This window comes from Lontra canadensis, unplaced genomic scaffold (assembly GCF_010015895.1).
Source record: "Lontra canadensis isolate GAN:19392208 unplaced genomic scaffold, GSC_riverotter_1.0 scaffold6, whole genome shotgun sequence".
NCBI lineage: Eukaryota > Metazoa > Chordata > Mammalia > Carnivora > Mustelidae > Lontra > Lontra canadensis.
The window spans coordinates 22,471,946-22,484,269 of NW_022631000.1; the positions used below are offsets into that span (position 1 = coordinate 22,471,946).

Here is a 12,324-nt window from a genome sequence, read left to right on the forward strand (position 1 = left end):
ACCTTTTTCTTTTCATTTCTTAATTTTCCTATTTCTTGAGTAAAACTGCTAAGTTTAAGTAAATATTTTCAACAGCATAATTATTATTTTTACAGATAAATGATCTGCCTCAGACTAAAATAGATTGAGTGTGTTTGAATTTTACCTTTCACAGGCATGTTGGGCTAGTGCGCTCATTCAGTTAGTGCTAACGTCAGGGATGTCCACGGGAGCTGGTACTGATTCTTCCAACTTTGTTAGAACTAATATGCTTTTAAAGAACGGTCCTTAAAGTTTGTGGAGTTTTTTTTTTCATTAAATATTGTTCATCTTGATACTGAAATTGATTTATACTTACCTTTAAAGCTTAGTAATGTTAGGGACGCCTGGGTGTCTCAGTTGGTTACGTGGCTGACTCTCGATTTCGGCTCAGGTCATGATCTAATAATGGTCATGGAATTGAGCCCTGTGTATGGCTCCTTGCTCAGCAGGGTGTCTGCTTAAGGATTCTCTCTTCCTCTCCCTTTGTCCCTCCCCTCGCTCGTTCTCTTTCTAAAGTAAATAAATAAATCTTCCCAAAAAACACAACTTAGTAATGTTAAATTCAGGCTTCTCTTTTGGACTCAATTTTTTAAATTAAAATTATAACACCATACACGGTCACTCTTAAGAAACCCTATTTACTCATAACTTTACCTACAGTGCCCAAGTTTTCTTCAAAGGCAGTCTTTTCATAGTTATCTAAAGCAGTTTCTGCATTCTTACTACCCTAACTTATTAAGTTCTCTAGTGGATGGCATGGCTTTTTCTAAGCACTCCCAGTCTGAATAAATTATTTCTTTTCCAAGGGGATTCAGTATAAAGCTATCATTGACTAAGAGGGAAGTATATTTCTTCTCTTTTTCACACATTTCAAACTTGCTGAATCTAAAAGCTTTCGATTTCTTCTCTCAGAATTTTGCAAGGGGAGGTGAGGGAAGCACAAGACTTCTGAAAGGACCATATGGCCTAGTCACATGTGCACCTCAGGCACACTGGACCTTCCCAGTGTTGCAGAGTCCGGGTCAGCAGCTTGTGGTGTGCGTAAAGAATTGTAGCACGCCTCTTATGCTTAACTAGCTGGTTCACTTTTAGTGGGTTAGAGGGGTTTGGCCACTTGCTTGTCATTACCATTTTGTATCATTGGTAAGTGGCATGTATTATTTTGGTAGGTTTGAAGCAATGAAACATTTTATTTGAAGCTGGATTTAATTAACTCTATAAAATTGACCAGTAAGTCTTGAAGAGGGATTCCTTTTAAACATTATTTTTTGTATCATAAGAGTAATAAATGCATAGAGTAAAGAAAATTCAAAGGAAAAAAGTCTGCCTTCTAATCCCTACTCCTACCTTCTGTAGATAAGGACTATTAACAGTTTCTGGTGTAAACTTCCAGAACTTTCCTGTGCATATTAAGTCCTGTCTATATGAAAATATATACCTGATTTATCCTTTAAAAAATTAGAAACAAGTTCTGTTATAATACTGTTCTATAACCTGCTTTTTTGACTTAATATTTTATAGACATTTTTCTGTGCCAGCACATAGAGCTATACTTCATTCTTTTTAATAATATTTAGGATGTTCTCATTTTTTTGCTACCTCTAACAGTGTTGCAGTGAAAATCCTTGTATATACACACATCTTTGCATATTTCCTATCTATTGGCTAAATTCCAAGGGATAGAATTACTGGGTCAAAAGGTAATGTCAAATTATTCTTCAAATTTGTATGTTAATTTAAATACCAAGCATTTATGAAAAGTACCTATTTCCCAGATTTTCAAGGAGTATTGGAGGACAATGAAATTAGGCTTGAATGAAGCTTCTAGATGCACTTCACATGTGTACATCATAATATGTACCGATGTACTAGACCTACTCTCTGGCTTGCATGTAGTTTTTTCTTATGATTGACCTAAAGTGAAAGAAAATTGACCACCTTGGCAAAAGAGATTAGGGCAGTCCTGGAGAGGAAATGCCATCTTTTGGGAATTGGTTTAGAATTGGTCACAAAAATCAAATAAAATACTTTATCATATGATTTTATATTTGTAAATTTTAAGAAGCTATAAATACAAGCATTTATTTCCCTTTAGGCTTGAGCAAAGAATTTTCCTTTTATTCCTCGCAAATTAGGTTTTTCTTAAATCTCATGTCTCAGCCCCTAACTTCATCACAGCAATGTCCTCTGCACACCTGGTCCAGACTCAAGAAATGTGCCATCCAGTACTCAGAGTGATGGCATGCTTAGAATGGCTTTTTGTTAGGCAGCGAGACTTTTTTTTTTTTTTTAAAGATTTTATTTATTTATTTGTCAGAGAGAGAGAGCGCGAGAGTGAGAGTGAGCACAGGCAGACAGAGTGGCAGGCAGAGTCAGAGGGAGAAGCAGGCTCCCCGCTGAGCAAGGAGCCTGATGCAGGACTCAATCCCAGCACGCTGGGATCATGACCTGAGCCGAAGGCAGCTGCTTAACCAACTGAGCCACCCAGGCGTCCCGGCAACAAGACTTTTAACGTTTTAAAAGTACATTATCTTAACCAGATGGCATAAAAAGAGTAGACTGTGGGTCATATGTTTGTTTTACTTTTATTGCCTGGTCTTTTAATATTTAATATTTTGTTTTCCTGATAATTTTAACCAACAGCGATATAATATATTCCACAGATTTCAATGGGACAGATGTTACAAGATTTTGGAAAATTTCTTGGGATGTTCCTTCTTGTTTTGTTTTCTTTCACAATTGGACTGACACAACTGTATGATAAAGGCTATACCCCAAAAGAACAGAAGGACTGTGTAGGCATCTTCTGTGAGCAGCAAAGCAATGATACCTTCCATTCGTGAGTGTCTTTTAAAATTTTTCGTAAATGTATTTCTCTCTATTGTATTATAAATGAATTAATACCTAGAGAATTAGAACTTCACATTTTCTTTAAGACATTCTTTTTTAATAAGAAATACTTATTTTTCATGAATCATTTGATAGTTATATTTATATAAATAGAATCTTAAGTAATTAGTAGGCCTAAGATATTACACTGTTTCCCCCACTGTAATCTTTTAACAGAGGAACTCGTGGCATTTTGCACACTGTTAGCATTTGGGGCAGGACAGTTTTCTGTCGGTCCTGTATATTGCAAGACATTCAACATCTCTGCCCTTCTTATAGTGAATGTCAGTAATAACTGTCCATCATTGTTACAGCCAAAACAATCTCTTGCATTTTCAGCACTTAGTAGGAGGTCACTAGAATTGAGAATCATTAGAGCTTCATCAATTTTTTTCCTCTGATTTGCTGTATCATAAGAAATTGAACAATCAGCTGTGAGGCAGAGAAAATACCTCCCCTCATTTTAAAATAACATAATGGAGAAAGGGTGTGGAATTACTCATTTGTTGTGTTTCTGTTACTTACCAACTATTCTTTATTCACATGCATCTTATATAAGGAGTAAGATTAAATGACTAATAACTATTTGTTTAACACTTTCTGTGTAACAGACACTGTTCGAAGTGCTGAGTGAATGAAGTCCTAGTAAACAAAACTACCTCATGGAGCTTATATTATATCATAGTTAGATGATATAGGCAATAAAAAGAGAAAAAAAAGGTATAATATATTATGCAATAAAAGGGGCTAAAGAGACAAAGCTTTGGCCAGGGAGGATATATGTGTGAGAGGTTGCAATTTTAGATGGGAGACTGGGGAATGGCCCAAGAGATGACATTCAAGTAAAGATACGAAGAATCAAGACCTGAAGGAGATGGCTGGAGGAAGACCATTAGTAGATAGAGGAAATGGCAAAGGCAAATGCCCTGAGATGGGAGTGTGGCTGGCAAGTTCAGGGAAAAGCCAGAAGGCCAGTGTGGATGGATCTAGGGAAGCTGAGGGAAAGTTGTAGGAGATGTAGGACTTTGTTGATACTTGTAAGGACTCTGGGCTAATGAGATCGAGAGCCATTTGAAGTTTTTGAGCAGAAGAGTGGCAACACTGAATTAGGCATTACCAATATCTTAGTGGCTGCTTTGTTGAGAATAGACAAAAAAGCAGTAAGAGGTCAAGCAAAAATAATCTATCCTCCTTTTGAGTCTATTTCTTTGTTTAAGGTAAGACATATCTGTACTGTTCAACCTCATTCATTTTATAAAGTATTATTCTTAGATTATCAGTGTTCTATGGAATGTTGGTATAAACGAATTCTTCATTTTTGCTAATTAATTTCTTTAATTTCCTTTTAAACAGAAATGTAATTGTCTTTACAGGTTCATTGGCACTTGCTTTGCTTTGTTCTGGTATATTTTCTCTTTAGCACACGTGGCAATCTTTGTCACAAGATTTAGTTATGGAGAGGAATTGCAGTCCTTTGTTGGAGCAGTTATTGTTGGGACATACAATGTTGTGGTTGTGATTGTGCTCACCAAGCTGCTGGTGGCAATGCTTCATAAGAGCTTCCAGCTGATAGCAGTAAGTGTCCATTCTTCTAGAAACTTTATATTCTTTCAGGTCATACCAAATGTATGCAATAGATAAGGCAACCAAAGATGATAAGAATTAAGAATTAGTACTATTTTTAAATTAAATATAGATTTTTAAAATGTAAGTAATGTATATTAACTGCAAATCTTTAACCAAATTTTTACATACAAGGTATGCAAACATCTGGACAGTTTAAAATGATCTCTTTCTCTCTCTGCTCCCCCATTCCCCTCCCTTGCTCCTTCTGCCCTCCCCTCCCCGTGTGTGTGTGTGTGTGTGCGTGTTCATGTTCTGTATTGCTTTTTCATTTTCCTCTTACAGAATCATGAGGACAAGGAATGGAAGTTTGCTCGAGCAAAGTTATGGCTTAGCTACTTTGATGACAAATGTACATTACCCCCACCTTTCAACATCATTCCTTCACCAAAGACTATTTGCTATATGATTAGTAGCCTCAGTAAGTGGATTTGCTCTCATACATCAAAAGGCAAGGTTAAACGTCAGAACAGTTTAAAGGTAAGAAATTAAAATTGCAACTTGGAAGTTTTAACAGCTCCTAATATCATATGTTTACTAAAATGTAAATACTTTTTTTCACTCATATATCCCTAATGCATGGCATATGCATGGCATATTATCCTACGTAAAGTAAGGATTCAATATGTGAGAGAGAGAGAGCTATACTTTTTTTTTCATGAAGTCTTATCTCACACTTTTAAAATATGGAAAATATTTAGAATACCTATTCTGTCAGCATAGATAAAGATTGACTACTAGAGCCATCTCATATTTTTCCAGTTCTTCTTGAAAGTTACTCATTACATAAATAATTCAATACATGTTGCTATAAACCAGAGATTGGCAAACCTTTCCTGTAAAGGGCCAGATAATAAATATTTTGGACTTTGCAGACTGAGACAAAATCAAAGATGTTCTGTGAATATAACAAGTAATATAACAACAAAGAACACAAACATCCATAAAATTTTTATTGGTGAAATTGACAATTTAATATTAATTGAGTAATAACTTTTTGTAATACAGATCTAATATAAAGAATGGAATTCCACTTTGGGGAATAAATAACATTTTGTTTAATTGGGGTTCAAAATTAGTGTTCCCTATCATCAAATTAATTACAAATATTCATCTGTAAAAACCATTCTTAGCTTATACAGACCATAAAAAATAGTAAGTGGGCCATGTTCGGCCTGTGAGTTGTGGTTTGTTAATTCTTCCTATAAACCGAAGATTCCTAAGACTATTGTTAAATCAAGTAAAGCATCCAGATGAATGAATAAAACAAATGTTCAGGCTGTATTTGTTTTAAGTAAGTGTTGGATATTACTTTGTAACACTTAAAGCCAAAAATACAGTCTAATAAAGCATGTGTTTGTGAATATTTTTTTAAAAACCCACCTCATAAAAACAAACAAACAAAAACCTCATTTAGGGATGCCTGGGTGGCTCAGTCGGTTAAACATCTGTCTTCGGCTCAGGTCGTAATCCCAGGGTTCTGGGACTGAGTCCTGCATCGGGGGTCCCTGCTCGGCAGGGTGTCTGCTTCTCCCTCTGCCTGCCGCTCCCCCTCCATGTGCTCACTCTCTCTCTGTCAAATAAATAAATAAAATCTTTAAAAAAAACCCCACCTCATTTAAATATGGTTTATGTCCATTGTTCGTACCATGCACTTGTTTGTTTTGAAGGAATGGAGAAATCTGAAACAAAAGAGGGATGAGAACTACCAAAAAGTGATGTGCTGCTTGGTGCATCGTTACCTGACGTCCATGAGGCAGAAGATGCAAAGTACAGATCAGGCAACTGTGGAAAATCTAAATGAACTACGCCAAGATCTGTCAAAATTCCGAAATGAAATAAGGGATTTACTTGGCTTTCGGACTTCTAAATATGCTATGTTTTATCCAAGAAATTAACCATTTTCTAAACCACGGAGAGAATAATTTTCAGTAAGAAATCTGAAAGACTGCATTTGCATAATTTGCGATTAAATCAATAAGATATCTATTGAAATTAAAATGAAGAATTATGTAAAAGCCATTCTTTAAAATATTTATAGCAAAATATATTATGTAAAATATGTATATAGAATTAGTTTTTTAAAATCCTGTTAGTAGCTTTTTCCTGGAGCAAAACAGATTAAGTAGATAGGTTTTGTTAGCATGCTGCTTGGTTTTCTTACTTGAACAGTGCTTTAAATTTTTTTCTTCTTATGTTTAAGAAGGGCAGTTATAATTGTACACATTGCCAGAGGTTTTGTAAAATGAAGATCAGCAGATGTGGGCTGATCTCAATCCATAGGACACACCTGAAATGTAGTAAGTCATGGTTTTAAAAATCTCTGTTTTAGGAGTTCACATGCAGTTCAGTATTTATTGTTCAGTTCACATGCAGTTCAGTATTTATTGTTTAGTTTTATCTAAAATAATGGTCTATTTTTTTTATTTTGTTATAATCTTACATAACAAGGAAAAGCCCCTAATGGATGTTTGAATCTATTTATGTCTCTATAAATTTAAATTCACTTCAGTTTTGTTATTATAATATATTTACTTTTACATGGTTGTAATCACTTTGTATTTTTTATTTTGTTTTTTTCACTTAATAGTTTTTTATATGTACATTTCCATGTATTGTTATAGTCCACATATTTAAAGTTTTATAGGATTATATATAGTTTTTGAAAAATATAGTTAGTAGACTTTTCATTTTATAGCAATCAAGCATTTGAGTATGTTTATAGGTTTGCACAGGCACTTCACTAAGGTTAGGTATTTGGTGGCTTTTAATTTTTCTTTATCATAATAGTGCTATAATTTTTTTCAGGTTGGAGTGACTGTTAATAATTATAAAGCTAACCCAAAATAAGGATTTAGAAGATGCTTTACCTTATGTGGTCACAGCCTGTTTTGTTTTGGTAAACACTGGAAGATCCTGTAAGGCAAGAATTTATTTCATATTTGGACCAAGGTTCTTGAACTAATCTCCCAAAGTATTTTCCACAGAATTTAACATAGCTTCTATAAAAGTGACTTCTTGCTTATTTACGGATCATTCTTGCTGCTTAAGATGAAAAGCCTTGATTTTTTAAAAATTGGAAAATAAAATATGTGTTTAAATTTTTTTCCTGTGTTCATGTAAGGGATGTAATTTAAAAAGTTTCACAGGTTTTTGCTTTTCTTTTCTTGCAGTATTTCCAGTTAAGAGGTTATTAGGTATATGCTTATCTTCTTAACTGAATTTCAGATGGTCTTAAGGCCACAGGGTGCAGGTAACCCTTGGTCTGTGAGCACCACTGATCCAGGGATCATTGGCTAGATATATTAGTATTGTGCTTCATTTTGCTTTTTACTCTTTATTTTTTAATTTCCAAATTGTAAGTGTTCCCTCTTTGGGGAAAATTCTTATAAAATGTTTATTGTAAAGTTATATATTTTGTCTACAATGGGATTATGCACTTCCCAATTGGGATTTTACATCAGGATTTTTAGTCATTCTAAAAAATACCTAATTATTAAATCAAAATATTTATAGAGTGCCTACTGTATGCATGAGTTACTTATGAGGTATATTTTGAATGACAGCATATTGTAAGAAAAAAGGTAAATAAAACTTGATATTACATTATATGTTGGCAGAGTTTGTTTATTGTATTATCATGTACTTTTATACTTTTCTATTGAACTATAATTCACCTAGCATAAAATTTACTCTTTTAAAGTGTACAATTCAGTGTTTTTGTTTTTTATAAATCATGGTAAGGGTCTCAAACATAAAACATCAACATCAGACCCCTTTGTTCTCCTTTTCACCTCCAATGGCAGTCGTATTGAACTCTTTTAGCTATTTCTTATATTTATAAATACAATGTTTTGAAGTAGTATGTTCACACAAAGACCTGTATGTGACCATTTTTAGCAGCTTTATGGATTCATGATCCCAAACTGGATCACTGAGAACAACCGAATGTCCATCAACTGGTGAATGGATAAACAAACTGTACATCCATACAGTGGGTATTTTATTTACTCAGTAATGCAAAATTGTGTCGGACTTCAGTCAGAGAAGCAGAACTACTGGATATTTGCGGGCATCCCTGTATGTTTGTATAGCGATTTGTGTACAGGGACTTGCTGTTACACAGCTGGGTTCTTTAAGCAGTCTCCGTGAGGCTGTTGTTTCTGCACCTATGAGCCTGGAGTTCACAGGATAGGCAGTTAGAAAGGGACAGTAGGTGGAAAGTGGAAGACGGAAAGACAAAGCTGGAACCCATGAGGACTGACTGACACCCATGTCACTTCTCACTGTCTCCAGTTTTGATAATGTGAGTATCCTGGGAGAAAAGTTGCCTTTTGCCAGGTTGCTGGACATATACTTGACCCAGGAGGCAAAGAAGCTGAAGGAAGATGCAAGGAAGGGTAGAACCATGTAGGCCCAACTTCCTCCCTGCCCTGAAGGGTGAGCCAGCAGGTAAGTCATACCATGTGGGAACTACAAATGCCTACATAAAAAATAAGATGGCTGCTGCTTCACTTCTGCCCTCCAAATTTCACACGAGAATGGGTCTTGTGGCTCACCCTATCTGGTAGTATACACAGAAGAAAATTTTGGGAAACATAAAACAGCCTACCCAGGTTAGCACAGGAACAGACTACCCACCTACCCTATAACATAGGTGAGTCTTAAAAGGATAATGCTAAGTGAGGAAGCTCATCACATAAGGCTACATACTGTGTGATTCCATTTACAATGACATTCTAGAAAAGATAGAACTATGGAAACTGAAATTAAGTTATTGGTTACTAAGATCTGGTGGAAGGAGAAGATGGATTGTACAATTAATCAAACTATATACTCAAAAAGGGTGAATTTTAATGAATGGAGATTATGCTTCATTAACCTGACAAAAATACCTAAGGCTACAACTTACTAAAATAAGAAAATAACAGTAGATTCTTATAATTGATTATCACTCCAAAAGAAAACAATGCTTGAATATGCACGTTAGTAATCCATCATTAACACGACACAGTGGGGTGAAGTATGGTAATAAATACCCAAGGTAAACTATTTTGCACTATTTATTTCAAAATAATTTTGGCTGTTTTAGCTTCTTTCTTCTTCATATAAATTTTGGAACATGCCTATCAATTTCTACAAAAAGGCTTAGTTGGGATTTTTATTGGAATTACACTGACACTGAAATTTTTGTATTCCTCAGAAAATACATTTATAAAATCCAGATAGACTGAGGTTATAGGCAGGCCCAGAGGAGTAAACCAGTTGGGTCTAATTCAGAATCACACTAAGAAAATATTAATGGTAACAGGGATATGGCTGCCCTGAATTTCTCATTTGTAAGCTAGTTTATTAGCTTTCTGGCATCACTGTCCTGTTTATAAACATGTATTTCTTAAAGATATAATTAGAAAAATTTCCAATTACAGCATTTCTCTTCATTTGATAATTTCACATTGTTTTCTTTTCCTGCCCCCCTTGTCCCCATTTTGAAATAAATACTTTTGATATGCCATTCAAAATTAGGAAAAATTTTATGTGCTACCTACATGCTTTAAAAATAACCATATTTAAGAGACATGACTTCTGATGTAAATTAGATTACAGTAATATAAGAAGCAAAACATCAGGTTTATGTAGGAGGTAAATGTATGTTTAAAAAAAGAACTGTTTCAGCCAGAGAAATGACAGGTAAGCTCCATTTCCTTCATTCTGCAGTCTAGAGTTTCCTCTGTATGTGTGTCTGTTTCTTGGTCTCTCTCTTCTTTAGAAAGGTTATTTAACCCATTCTTCAATTTTAGACAAATTGTTCCTATTGAAAGATATTAAAAATTATCAGGTGCTATTTGAAAAGAATTTTGAGGAGGAAAATACTAGCTGCCTCAGTAACTCATCCAGAAACTTAATTAATTTTGTAAGGTTATTTTAATATTTTAAATTTCAGATATTTAAAAACTCATCCCCCCCATTTAATATTTCATTGGAAATAGCAAACAGTCACTGTATTTTTTATAATGATTATTTTAATGCAGAGGCTTTCTTTTTTTTTTAAGTTATAAAACTAGGCAGAAATATTTCTCTGTGTTGATGGTGAATGGCACAAATTTGCTGAATGAAAATTTAGCATTATCTACTAGGACTGACGTCCATTCAGACACTTATCTAACAGTTTTATGCTTTAGAAACTATTTCATCATTTGGATTGGAAGAAAACTTAGATCACCTACTTAAACCTTCTAATTTTATAGGTAAGAAAATCACATTTTAAGTAATTTTTCCAAGATTGAATTATGTCTGACTTGAGAGCCCAAACCCGATTTATTGTATCAATTAAGATATATTCCTAGAGCTTTGCATTTTTGAATTAATTTTTCATGGTAGGTTCATCTTGGTCAGAGACCAGAACTTAAGATGCCTAGTCCCTGCCTCTCCAAATGAATAGTTTATTCAAGACTTAATTTATTACCAAGGACAGAAACAGAGACCAGTGAGATGAGCAAGAATAAGAGGGTAAGAGAGGTGGTGGGGTAGTAAACATAAACAGAAAACCAGGAGTCAGTCTCAAAAAAATAACAAGCCAGACCATGGAGATTGGACCAAGGGCTCAGAATGGAGACACTGGTTGATTTTATTTCTGTGCCACTTTATAACCTGATCAATTTGGTTATTCAAGGATCTAGAAACAATTTAAGACCTATATGGGATCTCAGAAAGGATCTAATTTGCCTTTCTCATTTTACAGAAAAGGAAACTAAAGTTCTCCCACAGCTACCCTGTGAAGGAGAATCCAAGTCTTTGTCTGCCTCATCCAGGAAGATTTTAATTACATTATATCACTGTTGTTTTTAATTTCCTGTTTGTAAGGTAAAGCAGCTAGCTGTATGAAATCTTTAAGTTTGTAAGTTTTCTTAATAGATTTCTGTACTCAAAAGCTCTATCTCACAGTTTAAATGTAACCTAATCTTAGTATCAGAAGGCCATGGGAATATCCTTCCAGCAAAAGATAACACTTCAAATTTATAATCAAAGTTTAGCCTTTTTTTTTTTTTAAGATTTTATTTATTTATTTGACAGAGATCACAAGTAGGCAGAGAGGCAGGCAGAGAGACAGAGAGGAGGAAGCAGGCTCCCCGCTGAGCAGAGAGCCCGATGCGGGGCTCGATCCCAGGACCCCGGGATCATGACCTGAGCTGAAGGCAGAGGCCCAACCCAAGGTGCCCCAAAGTTTAGCCTTTTTAAACCTGATTGTTGACTTTGTGTTTTAGAGGAAGAAGCAAATTATAAAAACAAATAGAAGTCTAGTTTTGTTTTTTTTTTTTAAGATTTTATTTATTTATTTGACAGAGATCACAAGTAGTCAGAGAGGCAGGCAGAGAGGGGGAAGCAGGCTCCCCGCAGAGCAGAGAGCCCGATGCGGGGCTCCATCCCAGGACCCTGAGATCATGACCTGAGCCGAAGGCGAAGGCTTTAACCCACTGAGCCACCCAGGCACCCCAGAAGTCAAGTTTTTAAAATGTTTTTAATTGAAGACTAGCTGACACACAATGTTACATTAGTTTCTGGTGTACATAAAACACAGTGAAGTGATTCAACACGTTTATGCATTATGCTGTGCTCCCCCCCAAGTGTAGCTACCATCTACCCATACAACATTCTTACTGTACCATTGATTATATTCCCTATGCTGTATCTTTCATCCCCATGACTTAAAAGTTAGGATTTTAAATAACAACTTCAAAATTATCCAGAACAAATTTCTATGTACGTCCCAGAGCTACTTGTCTGAATACC

At 35.0% G+C, this 12,324-nt stretch overlaps 1 protein-coding gene across 4 annotated transcripts in view; it reads left to right on the forward strand.

Annotated features, from left to right (window-relative positions):
* TRPC1 (transient receptor potential cation channel subfamily C member 1) overlaps positions 1 to 6,892 on the forward strand; it is a 63,134-nt gene extending 56,242 nt beyond the window's left edge. For all 4 annotated transcript variants that reach the window (XM_032852401.1, XM_032852402.1, XM_032852403.1 and 1 more), the window contains 4 exons: positions 2,685 to 2,860; positions 4,284 to 4,485; positions 4,819 to 5,013; positions 6,204 to 6,892. In XM_032852401.1, the coding sequence (XP_032708292.1) occupies positions 2,685 to 2,860; positions 4,284 to 4,485; positions 4,819 to 5,013; positions 6,204 to 6,431 (801 nt within the window). In that variant the 3' untranslated portion in view covers positions 6,432 to 6,892. The remainder of the gene's footprint in view (positions 1 to 2,684; positions 2,861 to 4,283; positions 4,486 to 4,818; positions 5,014 to 6,203) is intronic.
* The last annotated feature ends 5,432 nt before the right edge of the window (positions 6,893 to 12,324 follow it).